This window comes from Nematolebias whitei, chromosome 17 (genome assembly GCF_014905685.2).
Source record: "Nematolebias whitei isolate Nwh7 chromosome 17, NemWhi1, whole genome shotgun sequence".
Taxonomy (NCBI): Eukaryota; Metazoa; Chordata; class Actinopteri; order Cyprinodontiformes; family Rivulidae; genus Nematolebias; species Nematolebias whitei.
This window is the reverse complement of record NC_056514.1, coordinates 35,985,528-36,007,758: the sequence shown is the minus strand read 5'-3', so window position 1 is coordinate 36,007,758 and position 22,231 is coordinate 35,985,528. Positions and strand designations below refer to the sequence as shown.

Genomic DNA, 22,231 nt, shown 5'->3' with positions numbered 1-22,231 from the left:
AAATTTTTAGCGTCTAAAAACTTATTTTGCTGTTTTATTTTGTTCGCTCGATAAGCAAAAGTTAATAAAAGCTGACAAACCTGTTCAAAGTCGTCAAAATAAAGTCGGCCGACACGTTTCGAGTCGTCTGAACTCTTCTGAGCCAAACGCCCGCGGGGGAAGACGAGAAAACCTGAATTTAATTAACAAATAAAGTTTTCCCAACTTTCCTGCACAGTCCCGACATTCAAACACTCACACGCGCATCGTTTTCTCTCCCACGCTTGGTTCCGCCTCCTCCTGCCTCTGATTGGCTCTTCTCTGTCAACAAACAAACGTCCTGCGCTGCTATTGGCTGCTGCTCCTCAGACCCTGCTGTATAAAAGCAGCGGCTCGCGCGGCGGTAGCGTCAAACTTGAGATGAGGCTGTTCGCTGTCACTGGCGGGTTTTTGACGTTAGCTACAATTATGACAGAAAAAAACCGCCTCATTCCTGGATGTTTCCATCTGTTCGACGTCCTCCTGAATAGTTTGTGTTAGCTTTTCTTCTAGAGCTTCGTTCAAGTTGAACATGCGCCTAATTTTGCGCGGATTCTTGTGAGTTTCGTTCACCTTTTCGGCAGAAATGCGCCGCCGGGATTCCACGGTTGTCACTCGGAAGGCTTATGGAATATAGCCCGGTCCGCCTTGGTCCGCATGCCTTCTGGTCCGGCCCCGCGAGGAAGAAGCTCGTCCTGCTCAGCATCATGTTCTTAGTCTGGGTCTACATGTTGTACTCCTGCGTGGGCTACTGCTCCACGGCGCCGCCGGTGGAGGCTCGGGCCGCGGGGCGGGACGGCTCGGACCTGGTGTCCAGGCTGCTGTCCAAGCCGCAGCCGTGGGAGGACGTGGAGGGGGACTACGAGGAGCCTTCGTCCGTGAGCAGGACCAGAGACCTGCTCACTAACGAGCCGGACTGGGACCAGAGAGCCCCGGAGCCCGGGACCATGTCCAGCTTCTCCAACGGCTCCGGGAGCAAGAAGCTGCCGCAGGCCATCATCATCGGGGTGAAGAAGGGAGGAACCCGGGCTCTGCTGGAGTTCCTGCGGGTCCACCCGGACATCAGGGCCGTGGGAGCAGAACCGCACTTCTTCGACCGCAACTATGAAAACGGTCTGGACTGGTACAGGTAAATATTAAAACAATAATAATTTAAATATTCACTTTTCTTTCATCTGCAAGCATCAAACACAAACGGGAGAAACTTGTGATTTTGACACAAAAGCTCCACTTTTTCCATCTTTTATTCTGATTATTTTTAATTAATTTTACACACGAAGGTGGTTTAATTCAGCAAATTAACAATTCCTTCCTTTTAAAATGTGCTTTATTTTAATAAAATCAGCAGTTTATTAATGATCCTGCAGCTCATTGTTCCCTTTATTTACCCACACAGATTAGTCCTCTTTAATTAACTCCTCATTCTGAGACTTTGTTTGCACACTGGTTTGATTGTGCATGTAATTTATGTGAAAAGAAGAGTTTGGATTATTTATTTTTTTTGTGATGTGCAGTGATCTCTGTTGGACGCAGAGCATCACTGCACCTTCATCCTGATCAGCCTTTCACAGATAAAACACTTTAATTTACAGATTTTGCTCCGAGTTTTACCACAATAAACACAATTTAGGAAGATTAAGGGTTTAAATCAGTCAATCCGTGCAACTTCTGCTAATCTAATCTCTTCCATTTCCTATAAACGCAATTCATGCATTTGGTTTCAATCTAATTTCTTCAAATCTCAGACAGGTCTCTGTTGAAAGTGAGTCGTGACTCAATGAGTACCTGTATAAATTATATGTTGGCTCTATAGAAGATTTAGACAACGGGGGAGTTTCTGCTCAACAAAACCGTTGGATAAATTCACTTTATCTCGCTCATTTTATTACAAAATGTTCATATGAGCTTAATCACAGAACATGGTCAAAACTCAGTTTTCATTAAAAAGAAGTGGCATTTTATTTTTTTGCTTTACGCTTCATAACTTGGTTTTACAACACAATCAAGATGAAATTAAAGCTTTTAATGACTCATAAAGTGCTGAAAATAAAGCTTTCCAATCTATTTATATTTGACTTTTTTTTAAGTTTCCTTCTTTGCACCCCTTAAAGTATTTATTTTTTTGCTTCTGAGCACTATGTTGAGTTTTAAAAGATTACACAAACTTAAAACTGCTGCATTTTTTTCTTTTATTAATTTCACTTCACCCAATTTAAACCATTTATTCTAGATGGAAACGCACAACATGGAGTTCATCCGAGGAAAATGGCCGACTTTAAACGGAGCGTTTCTCACCCCTGCTGTGATGCAAACTCTGATTTACTGGGTTGAGTTTGAAGGCAGAGATTGTCTTGAGGGGCGAGCGTTAAAAAAAAAAAAAAAAAAAAAACGTCTGCAGGTTTTCAGGCCGTGAAATTGAATACTTTCTAAATCACGCGCAGACTGAGGTTTCATGATAGAATGGGAGCAGTTGCACGCACGTTTATGGTTTATTTAAACTTTTTTGCAGCTTCGAAACAACATTTTGGGAACAAATGCTCAGTTTGGTTAAACTGCACTTGCGTAAAATAGAAATCTGGAGTAGAAAGTTTTATTCTTTTTATCAATAAGATTCACTTTAGTGTTTTTTCCCCTTGAAGTTGCACCTTATTTGTTGCTGAGCCTCCTCTAACGGTCTCGTTAGCACCAGGTGTTTTGGGGAGAGCCTTGAAATGTTCAAAATTGAAGCGGAAATTAGCGTGGAGTTGAACTGCAAACTGATCATTTATGGAGACTGGAGCAACTCGTGTCGTCTTGTTTGTTCACTTGCACAGTCGCCCAGCTGTCCACCATCATTGCCTTACACACACACACACACACACACTGAAGGCTGGAATGCCACCAAGTATAAAAAGGAGTGGAAGCGGCAGCAGAAGAAGGTCTGGAGTGAAAAGAGGAGGAGAAAACACGTCTCATTGTGGATTTCTGATGTTCCCTGACAGTTTTTATTTGTGCCGAACACAAACACATGATTCATGCGTTTGACCGAGGGCTCTTTATACCAGGAGGTGCACATTTTCACAGTGAGGTCATGCATGAACTGGCCTGAGAGAAGACACACACACACACACACACACACCCACTTCTGCAGGGCGAGTCGCTGTGACTGAATGTGAACGGGAACCTCTGTTCATTATTGTCTGTTTTGCACCTGTTCCATATTAAAATCACGCAAAAATACATTAAAAAGAGAATTAACTTTCACAATAAAAGCTCAGGATGTGTTTCACATTAAAATATGTCTGGAATGGAAGATAAAAACTCTGGTAAATAAAAACGACGAGATGAATTCAAGAAACGAATGAAGGACGAGCATTTCTGAAAGGAATGCATATCGCCCGCCAGCGCCAGAGCATGACTCTCAGCTACCACCACACCAAACGTTCTATCGATATCTGCAAGATTACCGTAGATCGAGCCAACTTTGTTCAATAGCTGTGGCAGCCATCTTGAATGGTTGATTTACAGACTGTATTTATTTTCTAAAAGTTTCATTGAAGTCCGTTCAGTGGCTCATGAGATATTTTGCTAACAGACGTCCAGCAGTTAACAGCAAGATTTTAATGAAATATTTGTTAGGGGTGCACCGATTTATCGGCCCCGATTTCCTTAATTTTGGAAAATGGGAAATCGTCCGATACGTACATGAGAAACTGATTTTTTTAGTTTTAACAATTGTCTGAACTTCATTTATATTTCGGAGCATTACCTCATGGCCAGTTAAAACAAGTTTGTGTTGTTTCTAGTAATATTGGTTCAAGAGTATGTTGTTCAATAAAATAAGATGGAAAATTTAAGGTGCGTTGTGACTTTATACTCCGACGGTGTCGCTTATAAAACAAAATCGGAATCGGCAGCTCAGACTTTTTAGAAATCGGCGATCGGCCAGAAAACTGCAATCAGTGACCCTAGTGTGTTTCCCAAGGTCCGTTAGCCATGGTGGCCATTTTGAATATTCCCACAGATACTGCTTGTAAAGTTTCATTCATTTCCTGAGAGTTTCATTAAAGTCTGTCCAATGCTTCAGGAGTTATTTTGCTAACAGACAAATTTGACTCCAAAAAGTCAAAAGCAAAATTTTAAATGAATGTATTGTTCAACATGTTCACACTCAGAATGTGTTGGGGGTCACTCTCAAGCACGACCACACCAAACTCCAGCTCCGTTACAACCCCTTTTGTGTTTGCTAAAGTTGCTTAGCTTTGGTGGCCATTTTGAATGGGATTAGTTGAAACTAAAACTTTCTACAAGTTTAAGTAACTGGGTGGTGGTTTTGTGGCCTTTTTTAATTATGACTTTTTTTTTTTACTTGCATTGATTTAATTGAAAGGAGCTCACTCACTTTATAAATAAATGTGTCACTTTGAATAATGTCCCCAAACACAAGGATTATATTTCTTAACTCCCGTTGACTGCAGCCTTCATCCGTCACTCTCTGGTGCGTGTTTCTCTTCATCCTCGTATCTGTCTTGGCTCTGAAGGGGCTTTGATGCATAATTACTGTATTGTGGTTTTGTGTTGTGTCGCGGGCTCTGGTCTTTGCTCGTTGTCAGGCGGGGGCCGAGTCGGGCCAGGCAGCGCTGACACTGTCGCTCCTCCCGACAAGCAGCTGTGAAACAAGAAGCGGCGCTCGTGTTGGGGAGGGGGTTCAAGCAGCCTATGAAGAAGAGTGGGATTTGATTAATCTGGCGTGGTCTTCTGTTTGTGCTGTCAACTGATTAACTCTTGAAGTCAGACCAATACAAGATGGCCGCCACACCCAACTGATGTTTGAAAATGTAAAAACGACTTTAGTCAGTTTTACCGATGTTGGGATAAAATTGGATGTGGTTGTAGCCGAGTCATTCACAGCATATGCTCTGTTACTCATTGTGTTTGATCTATGCCTTAATGTTTATTGTTGACCCTTTGTGTGTTAGCAAAATATCTCATGGACAACTAAAAAGATTTTAACGAACCTTTCAGAACGTGATCAAGTGTCCGACAAATGATACATTTTAGTCAACCTAATTCATAACAACCACCACAGCTAGTCGAAATTGCCTTTTTTTTTTTTTTACAGATATTAAGCTGAGATTTGGTGTGGTGGTAGCTGAGAGTCGTCCCCAATAAATATTCTGAGCATGACATCTCACAATGCTGCACAAGATTACTCGTAACAAATATTTTCAAGGCTGGATACAGCTCCATCATTTCGCAACACAAGATCTTAAACAGCTGGCACGAAAGGCTGCGTGCGATATGCATTCCTTCAAGGACTCGTGAAATAATTAATTCAGCCTTTATTTATACAGGTTGGTCTCGTTGAGTCACGAGGACTCGTTTAGCATTCAGCATCCAACATCTGTAAGGTGCTCGCAGGAGCATTTGTGTAAATGATATCGCCATAGTCAATAGACGGAAGGAAAGTCAGAGTTAGACGGGATCTATTTCTGCAAAAGAAACCCAGTTTTAATTTCAGTTTCTTTACCAAGTTTTCAGCATGAGGTTTAAGAGAGATTTGCATCAACCAATATTCCTACATATTTTTTAAGAATCGACAAACTCAATAGGAACACCATCCGTAGATAAGATGGAAGAAAGGACTGCTGGTACCAACTTCCTGTTTTGAAAACGACATCCCTTTTGGTTTTATCAGCGTTTACCACCAGTTTGAGACGGAACAAATCTGACTGGATGGTGTCGAATGCAGACTGTAAAAGCTGGAAAACCTTAGCAACTGTTGTAGCTCGACAATAAACAACTGTGTCATCAGCATAGAAAGGTGAGGATGCATCAGGAATGGTCTGACCTACATTATGTAGATTGTGAAGAGGGTGGGTCCTAAGACTGAGCCTTGTGGTGCACCATTGTTGCCAGTTAAATGGCTGGAAGAAGTACTGTTATGTTACAATCAGAGAGGTGGTTGGAAAACCAACAGATAATATGGTCTGAGAAACCAATGCCTGAGAGCTTATGATATAAGATGTCATGGTCCACGGTGTCAAAAGCTTTAGACAGGTTTAAGTAAAGTGCATAATTATATGGCTTTGGTTTGATTCATATCGAAGGCTCAGGCTTCAGTTATTGTCAGGAGACCAGTGGGTTGAATTGGTTCCATCCCTGAGCAGGATGTTTCTCTGGTCCACCTTTTGTATGTAAACTGTGATAAAACTGGTGTGAACAGAATCGGAGCAGCTACTTGAAGTGCTACAAAAGGACAAGTGGAGCATTCTTCTTCCTAAAAGAGAGGAAATGACAATCTTGTTCCTCTATCAGACGTGTCTTGCTCTTGAAAGTCTGCCCTGTTTGAAAGCGGTTATCTATGTCCACCCCCTCTGTTCGATGTTGGGCTGCAGCTCCCGGGCCGTGTTCTGGATGGGTGCACGTCCTTTTATCTGCTCGCTGCAGGAGTGCTCCTGTTTCCATGTAGGTGACCCCCGTCCGGCTCTGCGTCGCCACTGACCTCCTTCCTTCCTCTCCACGGTCAAAAAAAGGCCACCTGTTTCTTTAGGAGCGGCGAACAAAAAAACTATTGCTGCTGTTTTCATACGTGGAAAGACTCCGCGTGCACACGCAGCATGTTTCGGACAGGCTCAGCTGTGAAACCACAAATAATCTTCGTCCTCAATCACGATGACGGCGATGCTCAGACAGTGATCACAAACAGTGCTGTGGTCAGGTTCCTCTGGGATGGGCCTTATTGATTGGTCAGGCATGATTGGAGGTGATGTATGGAGCTTGGTTAAGGGTCTTTGACTGGGGGTCAGACCCACGTCCGCTTGCTGACACGGTTTGTGTGTGAACCATCTGCAGAGCTGCAGGAACCTGCGAGCCCCACGGGATTTTGTAGTTTTGCCGGCCCAACGTTTCACTTTTGCAAAGTTATGCAAATGATGTCTTCAGAATGACGGCCGTGAATGTTTACGGTTGTGGTCAGAAGTTTACATCCGCTCATCACAGGGATGAACGTTTTCGAAATAATCTTTTTACGACTCTGTTGATCATGGTGGTGCCAATTCCAGGGATTTTATTTATAAATGACAAGAAGTATGTCTGGAGGAGTTAAAGTGGCTTTTCTAACTTAGGAGTTTTATACAAGCTCTCAAGCATGGTGGTGGGACCATCATAATATGGAGCTGGTGTTTAACTGAATATGGGTAGATGTGTAAATCAAACTTTATATAGATCCTTTCATAAACAAAGTACTTTACACCAGATACAAATATAACATTTTAAAAAGAAAACCAAACAATTAAAAAAAAAAAAAACAGGTTCATTTATAACAGCCGAACATTGTAAACGATTTAATGTTGGTAGCTCTAACATGTAGGGACTGAAACAGCCGAAGAACCCCCTGAGGAAGATGATTAAACATAAAAACGATAAGAACAATAAACTGTAAAATCCAAAGACTCTGGTACAAATGAGTCTGAAAGTAAACCAGAGTGAGTAAAATAAGTTCAAACTAAATTTAATTTAATCATAATTCAGTTGAGAGGAAATAATTTAACTAGAAGTCAGACCCTCAGGAAGTCTGCTCCGCAGGCGAGGACCAGAATAAGAAAACGGCTCGTTGTAGGTTTTACTTCTAACTTTAGCCACAATCAGAAGACGTGAGAGGTCTGGAAGGCTCACATGGGGAAAGACCTGATTAAAAACAGGTGGGGCTAAAACCACAAACTGCCATAAAAACCAATAAAGTAACTTTTTTTAAAAATCCATTCTGTATTCGTGCAGTTGCAGCCGAGTCCTTCTGGTCTTACGAAGAGCGTTCGTGATCATCCTGCATACATCTGACCTGAAACTTCTGCACCCGAGTTTTAAAATCGCTGACTTCATCATATTATCATTCCAGTCTGGAAAATGACCAGTTCAGATAAATCCGTAAAAAGCTCAAGTTTAATGAGACACCAGTGTCTAAACTTCTGGCCGCTTTGGCTCCCGATTCCTGGAACTCCTCGAACGTAGCGCCGGGCCATCCAAGCATGCATCAGATGGCAGGTTCACATCCTCAAACCCTCCGTCACGACACAAACAGCCCTGCGCCCCTCCCTCCAGCTCACTCTGAAACACCCTCCCCTGTTTTCCACCCTCCAGCTGTGCACTTGTGCCACCGACGAGTAAGAATAGCGTCGCATGTTGCGCTCATTCCCGGGCGGGGTCACGCTGCAGGCCTCGCTGATCGCTCCCCTTTGGTCAGCGGAGGAGGGCAGAGGCCCTTCTTCCCCTGCTGCCTAAGCTACCACAGTCCATTGAGGAGCGCTCAGTGACCCGGGGAAGTGGGGAAACAAAAAAAAAAGCAACAAGAAAAGGCAGCTTTCACCCCCACATTACAACCGGTTAATAGTGAAAAGAGAGACCTGTGGAGAGGGAGTGGCGGCGCCGCTCCCTGCTCCTGTTGGTGTCCGGTGACGAGAACCTCCCGCTGAAGCAAAGGATAAAGGAAGGGCCTGGCAGGAAGTGGCCGTCATGGATTCACACACTCCTGCACTGATGGATGTAAATAGATAAATGGATAAAACCCGTTTTATTTTTTTAATTGTCGAGTGTGATTTTATTACAGAGCCAACACAAAAATGGTGATAACTCGGCCAGTTTAGTAAATTTTCAGCTACAGTTTGTGGTTGTAGCCGAGACTCTTCCTCACAACTCAAGTGTTTTTCATCCCATGAGTTCTTGCTGCGTTGCACAAGATGGTACACGACATCACGTGCACGCACTGTGTCCCTTTTCAGCCTACGAGTTGTGGAAGTCTTTATTTAGCCTGTTGAGATGTTTCAACGCTCTGCTCTCCACCTTTAAATCAAAGAACTCGTTCAAGTAGTTTTAGATGGACAAGGGAAGATTTTTAGAACGGAACGGATCCGTGTGAACTGGTTCCTTCTTTAAAAAGCTCATTTGGATTTTGTTGCACATCTTAAAGTAGAACCAGACGGGAGTTGCATTTGGGCTCAAAAAATCCGGTCCCAGCCTGCAGCCATCATTTCTGAACCCCAAATGACTCAACGAATTAACAGTAATTACAGGTGCGAACCCAACCCCCCCCCCCATCATTTTTAATTAAGCTTTGACTGCTTATATAGTTAATGGTCAGCGGACGCGCGTGGCAGAAGATCGGAGCTGAGGGGGTGTTTGTTCTTTCATGGCCGTCAAAGCGCATTAAATCCCCGCGTCTGCTGCATTCTGCATTATTCAGACACGGACCCTGCTCTGACATCTCTGCTTTGGGATCTCACCCGTTTGGGTCCTCGGCTGTGCGCGTCCGCCGAGTGCAGCGGCTGAACGTCTATTTGGTCGATGGATCGCTGCCTGGCAGTACCGGTAGTCCCATCTGAAGCTTAACTGAACGTTTTTTTATGTACCTCTTTCGAGGCCGGTCACCGTGCGGTCAAATGGCCGTGCGCGGCTGGTGATTGTATGGAAAGCCATGTTGCCATGTAATTGGATTGTCAGCAGCAATCAAAAGTCCGACACTGACCCGGCCCGCCCATCCAGGACATTATTATGGCCCGGCCCAGCTCAAATATTTGGCTGGGCTTCGGGCCCGGGTTAGAAATGACAGCTCTAAACCAGACTCCCTCCCTCAGAAATTAAATCATTCATCACTGCTAAATGAACCCATTAGAAAGGTCTTCCTGGCAGGGGGGAAACAAACACCCTGATCCAGCTTTCTTAATTATTTACTCTCTTGTTAAAGAAGATGAGCCCAATCTGCTTTCCTGGGAAGAAGAACAAGAAGAATAGGTAGAAATGATGACGGTAAACCTGTGAAGCTGCACTTGTCCCAGGTATAAAGTCCCAGAGGTAACCATTATAGTGCTGGAGAGTGTTGCTGCCTGTGGGAGACAGCGCACACACTCACACACAGACAGTGACCGAGGTCCCCTGAGGTTTCCATTAGCCTGGCAGTAAAAGAGCAGTGCTCATTAGAAGCCCCGAGTCGTCCCTCCGCCCTGGCTGCTCGACACTAGTCACTCTCCATTTAGATGTAAGCACCATTGGTTCTCTCCTAAGAGCTGTAAAAACACTCCAGCTCCTGCTAGGACAACCTCGCCACACTAGACTTGAGGCCAATTATCTTGCAGCAGGTCTAGTTTGTCTTATTTATAAGTTTGCAATCAGCAGGCAGGTCCTGGAAACTCAAACTATTATTTAACGTTATTAAAAGCGTTCACGTTTTCTGTTAAACGGAAAAGTTTATACGTGTGGATAGTTTGGAATCGGCCTGCGTTCATTAAACACCATTTGTAGCACGTTTCTGTTGCAGGACTTTGTTGTACAACAGAAAGGCGCGTCCTAAAAGAGGCCGGTGGACGGTTGACGGCGTCCCCACATCAGCTGAGATGTTGGCGATCCAAGCTGACCAGCAGTGATTTGTTTGCCACAGATGGAGGCGAACGTAGAACCAGAGTCATGCAAATACATATGAGGGCCAGAGGGAAGGGAGCTGGAGTTCAGCCACAGGTGGGGGTCATTTCCACACAGGTTAATGCTGCCAGTACCTGAAGAGGGAACAAAGCTGTTGCACTGAACAATTCACCGTCCTGCATGTTTTAGTTGTTTTCCTGCTCCAGCACACCTGATTCAGTGAATTACTTCCTCAAGTTCTGCCAAAGCCTGTTAAGCACCCATTCATTCAAATCAGGTGTCAAAGCAGGGAAACGACTAAAACATGCAGGATGGTGTTCCTCAAGGACCAGTGCTGGGAGCCACTTTATTAAAGAACATGAGGTTCTATGAATATTGGGTTCTATTAAAAAAAATTGTCTATCACAAAATAAAAGAACTAGGGTCTAGCTTGTATGTAAAAAAAAATATATATATATTTTTTTTTCTAATGTAATTATTGTGGATCAAAACGGGACAAAATGGAACAGCAAAAACAAAAAATTATGCAATTTGAAGACAATAAAATCAAAACAAAAACCAATTTAGAAGACATGGGGTAAACAGAAAAAAAAACATCACCAAATACAACAAATATTAATTAAAACAATAAAGAAAAATTAGACCAACCATTTAAAAACTAAGCACCTAGACATTTTGGAAAAACACCAGATTAAACCCCAAAAAATGTTGACGACAAATGAAGAAAAAAGGCGACCGAAAACATGACTTTTAATGCTAGAATGTTGTAATTTAAAGAACTAAATGGTAAAACAGGGGAGTGGACTCAAACGTGGAATGCCAGATGTAAAAGTGAATTTGTTCAAAGGTTGTTTTTGGTGCTTTAACACATTGTAGGACACACGTTGGCTCAAATCTAAAGTATGGGATTAACTAAATGAATTCCTCACTTTCTAGTCTCAATATAACTACCATACTTTTTGCCGTATAAGTCACACCTTTTTACATAAATTGGCATGCACTGTGACTTATACGTTGAAGCGACTTATTTATTTTATTTTATTCCCCCCCCCCCCTCATATTTATAAACCAATTTTTGGCTGAGATCTGACTATTTCATTCATTCTGACATGGAAAATATTGAACATTACCATTTTCAGCCGCTAGAGGGCCCTCGAGTAATATGGCAAGCCAAGTGTCTCATTAAGAGGTAAAAGTGGCTATTAATGAGCACTTGGCTTGCCATACCGAGCCACTTTCGTGTTGCTCCAGAACTCCTGAAGCAAACGTCAAATCAGCTGCATTTCACCGCGACGCCCAGGCGAAATGCAGCTGATTTGATGTCAAAGTGCATTTATTAAGGAAAAGTTAAACTGAGACGCACCTTTGCTATAATTTCGAATGAACAAATAATTGTTTTAAAGTGTTAATCTTGTTAAATTCTTGTTAAAGTCCTCCCATGCACGCTCAGTCTGCCACCATTTGGCAGCAAATCAAATTTTGGCACAACACCGGCCCACATTTCCAGGTGGTCAGCGGTGACGCATAATAGATGTGACTTAGTTGTTTTACACTTTATTAGACATATTTGGACTGATGCGACTTACACGGCGGTTCGACGTGCACGTCAGAAAGTACGGTAATTATATGTTGTTGGGCATCAAGTTGCCTTTAGGAATTTGTGAATTATTAACGTGCAGCTCAGCTTGAGTGTTGAAGTCAAAATAATAAGCTCAACACACAGAAAGATGGTTTTCTGCTCAGTGAGTGACATACATTAGAGAGGAAATCCCCTTGTATACACACACGCACACACACACACACACACACACCGTGCACACGTTCATCTGTCTTCCAAGAGGTGTGCAGGCAGTTACGGCTGACAGCAAATTCAAACAGGATGCAAAGCAGCACGCGCTGCCTCTGTTGCTTCTGTCTCCATGCGTCTCGGGAGGGGTGGGGTGGGGGGGGGGGGGCGCGTGTGTTCATCTCGAGTCTGTTTCATGTTTTATTCATCTCCACTGTAGATAGATCAAGGAGGCCTCCTGGTGCATGTCAAGTGTCAGGGAATCAGTCAGAATGGCTGATTCTGCCCACACAAACTGCTCACCCTCGCCCACGGGCGAGTCTCCACCTGCAGCTCTGTTTTCGTTTGCCCTTATTGTTTCCTTATTTTTCCTTCTTCTTCTTCGTGCTTCAGCAGTTTGTTGCATCCCTGGTGTCAGCCGCCCTGATGCTGATGGAGTGGTGAAATGTGCAGCTAGCTCCGGGCTAACTCTTTCGGCAAACGCGCTGAGCAAACACGCCGATTAGAGAGGATTACTGGCGCTAAACAAATTCTGGGTCGTGTCGCTAATGGAGCCTGATTGCTGCGCATGACCAACAAAGTGAGATGTTAATTGGCACCAATATGATGCAATCAATTATCCTTTTTTTTTTTTTTTAAGCAAAATGTAGCAACATCTTTAAAAGGATGACACTTCTGTTCTGAAGGAATGCTGTTGCCCACGTCCGGAGACGAGGAGGTGTTTCAGTTTTCTGCTCCCTGCCGTCCCTTTCACCAACTCCTGTTTTATTTATGCCACATGGTGAGCGCTCTCGCTTCGCTGTGGGGTTATTAACGCTCGGTGATTCTATGGCTGTGCAGCCCTGGTGTGGTTCCATACCACAAAGATCCTCGTGGCTTCACGCAGCCCCGTTCTGCTTCTCACGAAGGTGCCAGATAGCAACAGATGCACCTAAAAAGACATTTTCAGAGTAGGAAAAATGAGTAAAATTGAATAATTGTGCTGCCCATCCTAAGGCAACCACAATATTGTCTGCGGAGGAATGTCTTGACCTCATTTAAGTATTTTCAGAACGTGCAGAAACGGAGCAGAGGTGGTTTTTCTTTGTTTATTTATTCTGTTGTATTGGTGTCTGATGTTGCCTCCAAAACCATGACTGGGCTAAGCCCAAACCAGTCTGGCTGATGTTGTTACCGCAAGTCCAGACTCCCTTCTTTTCGCCCGTTGATTGATTGTCTCTGTCACTCACTCTCCCTCCTCTTACACACACTGAAGCTTCATTCCAAATATTCAGACAACTCCTCTCTGGTTTTGTAGAAAAATGGGTCGGATGGTTTAACTGTTTTGTTTACTTGGAGGGTCAGTGAATTCCCATGCTGCTCTGACATCTTGACAGTGTTCAGGGGGTCTGGGGGCTGCATTCATCAACCGGATCAAGACTCCAAATCCAACCTCAGAGTGTCAAAAAGTCAGGGGGTTGTTGCACAGTTGACAGCCATTTTCTTCGACTCCATTCCCGGAAAAATGAAAAACAAAACATTCTGTAGAAATAGTTGACGCATATGAAACTAAAGCACGTCCGCTACCTGTTTTAGGAGAATAGTATCAGCGCCCAGAGCAGAAAATAGTCTGCAGAAGCTCCAGTCACACTGACGGGCACTTGTGACAACAAGTAATCGGAGGAGGACTCGAGCTGTCAGGCGGCTCTTCTCCTCGTAGCTGGATGATATTTTCTGTCCCGCCGTCCAACTCGGAGTGTGTGATACTCGGCCAGTCTGAATTATTAATCCCTTTAGCAGACGCATGATTTGGAGGGGCTTCTGCTCACCCTCCTCAGTTTCCAGTGACACCTTTTGCTCCGTGAAGTCTGTAAATTTGAAACCTCTGTCTGATCGAGCTGATGCGGCTGCAGCATGGCACGCAGGTGCTAAATATCCACTCAAACACAGACGTATTAAATGGCAAGCGTTGAGGTATGCGCCACTTTCTTTTTGCCCAAACAAAACCAATGGCACACATCAATGCATACAGACCACCCCCACTCCCCCAACCCCGTCTTTCAGCTCCCACTCCTGCAAGATCTCAGACATAAGGAGGGAACTCTGGCTCTTCTTAGCCAGGAAATGAACTGTCAGAAAGCCCTGAGTGGCCACATACTAACACCTGGACTTCACTTCAAGTGCTTGAAAGCGAGCGCTCTCCGCTCGTCGTTTGCCTCGGATCGACCCGGACGGCCGCGCCGTAAACCATCCCTCTTTTATTCTTTTTAATTTGCAGCCAAAACCGTGCTCTGCGGCTGGAAGTACATAATGTTAGTCTTCAGCCACTTTGGAGCGCGTTTCAAAACGTCTGGCTTCTGTAGGAGCTTAGCTGTGACTTCGAAAAAATTTAGTGAGCTGACGGAGACGTGCACGCCCGCTTCCCTTAGTACGCCATAAAACGTGTGTATTTTTTTGGTGCTTCATGTTAAACTGATGTGCTTTAACTTGGATCTAGTCCGTGAAGACAATTTCCTGCCAGCGAACCCTCGTTCATCCACATTCTTATAGCTACACTACGGTGTCAAAACTATATATTTTTAATGTTCCTATTATTTAAATTACTTTTAATAAGATACCTGAGACGAAGAGCTTTTGTTCTTGTTGTAGGACAGCCCGTTCTGTCTTTGCTTTTCTACTAGAGAAGCAACACGTCTCCTTTTTTTTTTTTTTTCTCCCAAGGTAACGTTTTGAAACATTTGCAACAGGCTACAGGTGTTAGCATGTTAGCAGGTGAAATTAATTAGCTTATTAATAACAAAAACCAGCTCGTCAGACTTGCAGGACAGCAGAGAACAATATAGGCTCTTTAGAATTGTAAAATGAAACAACCTGTTGGTAATAAATGTAAAATGTCAATTTAAAATCAAGACTTGTGATTTAAATAAAAAAACATAGCCTTGATCTTAAACATCATAAATGCATATGGTAAAATAAAACCATTGACCACAATTTAGTTTAAAATCTGTCTTAAGTGCAGAATGAAATGTTTTCTCTTGGTCTCCTTATGTGCAGTAAAATTAACATATCTATAAATAAATGTTTAGTAGTATTAAACAGTTATATCTGTCAAATAAGCATCATTAATTCAATTCTATTTCAATTCAGTTTATTTATAAAGCGCCATGTCACAACAGAAGTCGTCTCAGCAGAAACATTCATATATAAAAATAATAATTTAACATTATTATTCTGAGGAGCAGACTGCTTTGAGTTGAACTCCATCACAGAACTCTCATCTTGAGCAAGCATGAAGGCGACAGTGGAAAGGAAAAACTTCCTTTAGCAGAACCAGGATCGGGACAAGCGGCCATCTGCTTCGACTGGCTGGGTTTGAGAGGAACAGATACACAATGGCAGGTCAAGAATCGCATGTTAAGATAGAAATAGTATCAAATTAAAACTAATCAATTTTAACAACTCATTTAAGGAAATTAGGTCAATTTGTCCTCTAGTAGTCTAAGCCTATAGCAGCAAAACAAGCCAACCCTAACTATAGGATTTATCAAAAAGTAAAGTCTTAAAACTGGACCATGTGTCAGCGTCACGGAGAGAAACTGGAAGTTGGTTCCACAAGAGAGGAGCCTGATAACTGAAAGATCTTCCTCCCATTCTGCTTTTGTAAACTCTAGGAACCACGAGTAAACCTGCAGTCTGAGAGCGAAGTGCTCTGTTAGGAAAATATGGAACAATAAGATCAGTAATATAAGATGGAGCTAGGTTGTTGAGAGCTTTGTAGGTTAGAAGTAAGATTTTATTTTTAATTTCATTAAGAAATCAATATGTGGTATTGTTTAGCTACCTAAATGATGGTTATAATTTTTGTTTTTAATTAAAAGCAAATAAATCGTGATGCATTTTCAAATACTTATGTTGTTTTTGTAATACTTTGATAAAGATGCTTTTGCTTAAAGCTCAGAATCTTATTCTGGGCCATGCCTAGAACATAAAAGTTTTTGAAAGCAGTGCAAAACTGAAAGTTAGTTATTTGCACATCGTCTCAAATACTCGTCATCTCTTGAGTTTAAAAAAAAAATCCAAACCAGGACAATTTTGGGTGCGAACGACCAAGTAGTGCACAAGATCTTATCTGCTAATAAGGAGTAGAGCTCTTTGTATTTCCCGAAACCGTCTGACCGTTGTCTTCATGAGAAGGGCTCGCTTAAGAGGTCCTCGAAGAAGAAAGGATGTCTTTCAGTGTTTTTATCCTAATTTCCTCTCGCTCTTTCTTCCCACTTGTGAAGCATCACTTTCCCATCGGACTTCAAACCCTGACATCGAGAGGTCGCGTGAACTTCGTAGATCATAAGGGTTAGACGCGTAAACTAAACTCGGGGTTCTTTGAATAAAGTCTTGTTTGATTTATTTGGCTTTTCTTGTTCTGTTTTATTCTGATGGGTTAATTCAGCCTGGAGACCCTTCTTGTGTCTGCGCTGTATTCTGGGTGGTGTTGCCTCCCACTGGGAGATGGCGCTCACTCCAGGGTCTTCACTTGGAAACAGCCTCGAACTCAACCGCCACACCCTCTCCTTGCTGCCAGATACAAAATGTCCCCCTCATTTGTCTGCATTTAAATACACAAACGCTCATTTGAGATTCAAATGCTTTTCGACATGCAGACATGTGAGACAATTGAAAACCTTTTTGTATCAAACAGAAAAATCGACAAATAGCTTCTTTTTTTTTTTGCTTTTGTCTGCGAGCTAACTAGTTATTTTGTCAGCGATGCTTTGACACAGGCAGCTCAGCGGCAGCCCGTTATTATCAAATCAAACGTGACAGGAGGGAGGCAGAGGTATCAGACAGAAATAACCTGTTTCCTGCCCCCCGTTTAGCTCCGACAAGGATGCAGACTCTTTTAAAACAGGCCGAAGGGCCACTGGGCAACTGCTTTCTGTCTTATCACTGTTTTTGGCTTTCAACTTGGAACTATTCTCAGCGGACGAAGATTTACTTAGAGCAAATGCAGGCCAATAAAGAGCTTTGTGTGCTGATATTATTTTTTCCAGACAGTAGGACCCTGTGGAGTTGGTCGTTATCTAAGAGGAGCGGGGTTTTGTTTGCAGGGTAATTTTGGCACACGTTCACTTAAGAGCTCTCCAAAAGGCTTCTCTCTCTTGAGGTTGAAGGATGGAGAAGTGCTCCACTCATCGGAGCAACGAGCCCCCCTCTCCACGTCCATCCTTTTTCCCTCCTCCACTATCTGCCTTTGCTTTACCCTACCCCCATCCCCGCCCCTCTGCCCCGACCACTGCCCCGTTCACCCCTCCGCCCAGGAACAATGGTCCACTTTGAAAGAAAAGCAGGAAGAAAGAGGAGCCCGGTGTCACAGAGTTGCCTGTTTGCTGACGAAACCTTTAAAAGCAGCACCTCATAAATCAAAAAGGAACATAATGGTCATTGTTTCTCCAAGAGCTACTGAAATTCCCCTCCTCTTCTCCCCCACACTTTTTTTGGCTTCTTTGGCAGCAAAAGTGGGCAAAGTCAGGGGTGGAGATTTTTTATTCGAGGGGTCCTTTTCTTGTCGATTTGGCGCCTTTTAAGAGTTTCCTCACCACTTTTCTTTTCCCCTCCCCACCCTTGCTGTCAGACCATCCCCTTGTTTTATGCTCCTGCAACCCCCAACACTAGATGTTTTCTTTTTTTATATAGAAAAGAAGCATTCTCTGCGCTTGGATCAGCATAATCTGTCACTATGCACATTGTAACTGAGGCCTCCGTGCTGCATTGTCGTGTTGAAATCAGCTTACGTGGGGAGCGCTTCAGTCGTGGACACTTGGTGTGTGTTGGCAGAAGTAGGGACAAAAAGCTTGCAAGCAAAATCGCAATAGTGCATCAAAAAAAAAAACTGATACGAGTCGAGATGTTCGGTTTGAACAGTAAGAGGTTGCGTCACATACTTTTGATGGTACACGTGTTGTCTCCAGGATCGTTTGGCCAGTTCTGTCATGCTCCTGGATAAAAACCACATGCAAGATCTGTTTTGATTTCATCGGGCTATTAATGAGCTTCTGGGAAGAGAATCTCCTTCCCTCCGTTTGCTCCATTCACCCCTCCGATGTGTCGGCAATCAAGTTGATGTTATCATAATTAGATCACTGGTGCGGCGTGGGGATTACACAAATCTGCCAACACAATTTCCATAAAACGTTTTATTGGTTGCTTAACGTTACCGTGGATGCTTTCTCTTTTCCCGTATCTTCACGAGAAGGTTCCTGCGCACGAATAGTTGCGCTGTCAGAGAGCTGTTCCATGAATTACCCATGAGCTAGATGGGCATGAACTAGATTCTAGCTTTTGCGGCGCATTTCAGAGAAGCCAGCGAATGTCTAGGGAACATTTTCAGGTTTCTGGGTGCACGGGAAGTGTCCGTCTTTATGCTTTCAGTTTGTAAACACATTGATCACAACAAATTTGAATGGAGATCCGTCGTATCAAACAAACAAAGGCTTTGGAGGGGTCAACAGAAATCTTATCTGTGAGAGTGAGCGAGGCGTCTTGTGAATTCTGCTGACGATTACCTGCTGTTTACTCGGATTACACTGACTTTGCATTAGGAAGTCTGATTGATATCTGGTTCAATTTTAGCTTTCTGTTCAGGGGCTGCAGCGCATCTGCAACATCTTTCGTGTAACGGCCCTTTAGCCTATAATTTGAGGCTCTTCTATACGCTGAGCCAGAAAAAACGTTTGATCCCATGTAGATCACACTGGCTGGGCTTCTTCCTGGTGCCGGGGCCAGACTGGGAAAGGTGATACCCCTCCCAGTGTCAGTCAGACCGCTTTTATCGCCTTCACCATAAATTAGCCTCTGCGGTTTGCCACCATATCTGAAATCTAATGCTGAGAGAGCGCTTTTCCTTCAAAAGCAGTTGCTCTAAAGTACCACTTGGTTCTCTCTGCATGTATCGAAAAGGACCACCATCAGCCAGTTTCTACTTTTTGTAACATACTTCATCTTAGGAACCTCCATCTTGTCGAAGCTCCAAAATTCATGGTTGAAACCTGTGCCTTTGTGTAAAAAGTTGTTTTTCTTTGCAAAAAGAAGCTGAGAACTTGTTTACTGTTTTTTTAAATTATTATTATTAAAAGCTTTGTGTGAAAAATGCTATGCTGAAGAACTCAAACCACACCGAGCGTCTGCCATTTTGAGAACCGAAGAGAGACAGCCCATGTCACGTCAAGGGGCCTCCCTCCCATTTTTCTTAGAGACACGCTGCTCGCTCCCTCGCTATCCATCCTTTGGTTTAAACAGTTTTATACTGCCATCTGGTGGCTGAAAGATACTACATGCAAAACAAATTAACCAACATTTCTTCTTAAATAAATAATAACTAATTAATGTCAAATTTCAAACAATATTATCGTTTATCGCAACAATTTCTGAGCCAATTAATCGCCCAGCAAAATTTGTTACCGTGACAGGCCTAGTTCATCTTTAAGAATATTGCTTCTTTTTCTTAGTGGGTCCATAACTGGCTGTGATCCAAAGCTTTACGCCCGAGTCTACAAACCTCTTAATGATCTTTGGTGAAAGAGAACCTTAACAAGGAATGACATTTACACACAAATTCAAAAAATGCCACTGTAAACTTTCTAAGAAACTATTGTAAGATTTAAGGATTAAAGGTAAGGTAAGGTGAGGTAACTTGGCCCTTAATCCCCAGTATGGTTAAATTAAGGCTTCGCTGGGTTTGACTGCACTGTAAATGAAGGTTTTCTGTTTAGTAAGAAGTGAGCCGCCTGAGTGACTGAGCTTGTTGATGTTGGAGAGCTGCCTGCACTAATAGCTTTACAGCCCTATAATAAGCCTAAACAGCCTCAGTGAGTCATTGATTGCAAAACAACATACACTCCATCAACTTGATTACATTATGCAAGACTTTTCTCTGATTTTACCTTTTTTTTTTAATCTTCTTCATGTCTTTTTTTTTTACCTTCAGGGATCTGATGCCAAAAACCCTGGAGGGCCAGATCACCATGGAGAAAACCCCCAGCTACTTTGTGACCAGAGAAGCTCCAGCGAGGATCTCCGCCATGTCCCGGGACACCAAACTAATCGTGGTAGTGAGGGACCCGGTAACCAGAGCTATCTCAGACTACACCCAGACTCTGTCCAAGAAGCCTGATATTCCCTCTTTTGAGAGCCTCACCTTCAAAAACAGGACTACGGGTCTGATCGACACCTCGTGGAGCGCCATCCAGATTGGCATCTACGCCAAACACCTGGACAATTGGCTGCAGTACTTCCCCATGGACCAGATCCTCTTTGTGAGCGGCGAGCGTTTGATCAGCGACCCGGCCGGAGAGCTGGGCCGGGTCCAGGACTTCTTGGGCCTCAAGAGGATCATCACAGACAAACACTTTTACTTCAACCAGACTAAGGGATTCCCGTGCCTGAAGAAAGCAGAGGGCAGCAGCAAGCCCCACTGCCTGGGAAAAACCAAAGGGCGAACCCATCCGAACATTGATCCTGAGGTGGTCCAGAGGCTACGGGACTTCTACAGACCCTTCAACATGAAGTTCTACCAGATGACCGGACATAACTTTGGTTGGGATTGACTTAGAAGTTGTGAAATATGTTCTTTTTTTTATGTAATTCATTGTCAAGAAGTGGAGATATTGCTATATATATATATGTAAAATGTACAGAAATCTATTTTATAATAATTTATTTTTATTTCTAAGCAATTAATTCACTAAGCTGCCTAACCAGATTTGTGTGTAACATCTGACACGTGTTGTTTTTAACATTCCTCATCTTAGGTTTTGATCTTTAGTTATTGTTTTTGCTCCACTCTTGTGGGTTTGGAAACTCAGCAATTGCTGCCGTCGAAACAAGAGGAGGGCCAGAAAATCGAGCAGCAGCACATTACGGGTACAGAACGCTCACGGAGAAGTGGAGAACACTGATCCGTGTGCGTCTTGTATTAGCATCATCCTCTTCATCCTCGTATTTGACGTTTTTGGTTCATTTTCGTGCACCGGCATTGCTCCCATGTCCCATTCCACTCAATAACTGCTTGATCAATAGGCCTAATTGATACTCATTGTGTCGCTCATGCTGAAAGTATACAGCTGCCCTTTCGTTCTCAGCGCTCCCGCTGCCTGCTCTAATGAACGACCCATCCATCAAACGGTAAATCCCATCTCGGCCCGCATCACGCCCCATGTTAACATTATGCTAATCGGGTAAAAGGTAACCGGCAGATCGATGGAGCTCCCGCTTCCCAACTCTTCCCGCCCATTAGAAGCAGCTCTGACTCAGAGCCAAACTCTTGCCCTATCCGTACAGTTCAAAGGTCACGCAAAGTCTCAGTCAAATTTCCCTGAGAGATATTTGATTTGTGGAGGAGAAGAAAGCTGAATTTCGGCAGGTCGTGGAAGGGGAGCGTGTTGCTTGTTTTCACCGAGATGGAAAACGTTTGCGTGAGGCTGCAGAGGCATATCTGCCGGGCATCTTGCATAAAGATGACGAAACGGTTTTGCCTCACTTAAATGACGTTTGTTCAAACGGATGAACTCCACCAGGCTTCATCTCTTGATCGCAAACTGAAGAGATCAAAGGACCATGAGCGGTTTTCACGAAGCAGGAATGATCTCAGGCAAGGGTCTCTAACCTCTGGTGTCATGTGCCGTCACGCATGGCCTATGTACTTCATGCCTTATCCATCCTCAAGTTTCACTTTTCACAACAGATCTTAACTCTGTTCGTTGCCAAAAAGTCCTTTAGGTTGAAATGTTTCACACTATTTAGCTACTATCAGTGCCCCTCCCCCACACGTTCCCCCTTAGCTTTTCACTTTCTACTTGAATTCTTGATATGCAAGTGTGAGAAGGTGTGCGGTTATCAGTCTTTGATGAGGAGTCTCTGCAGAGGGTGGTAACTGTGTTGCAGCGTGTTATCCTGTGCAAAACTATGCATGCTTCGCTTGTAAGTCCTGGCATCATGGGAAGGGGCTGTCGACATCCAGAGAAGGGTTTTATGTTTTATTTTTTTAATGCAGAGCCCAGACTGAAT

General features: G+C 43.5%; 1 protein-coding gene across 1 annotated transcript; it reads left to right on the top strand.

The window, feature by feature from the left end:
- Nucleotides 1–644: 644 nt before the first annotated feature.
- hs3st3b1b (heparan sulfate (glucosamine) 3-O-sulfotransferase 3B1b) lies at nucleotides 645–20,825 on the top strand. Its single transcript, XM_037691535.1, has 2 exons — nucleotides 645–1,147; nucleotides 20,154–20,825. Exons 1-2 carry the CDS (start codon nucleotides 645–647, stop codon nucleotides 20,770–20,772), a joined length of 1,122 nt encoding a protein of 373 aa, XP_037547463.1. The 3' UTR covers nucleotides 20,773–20,825.
- The last annotated feature ends 1,406 nt before the right edge of the window (nucleotides 20,826–22,231 follow it).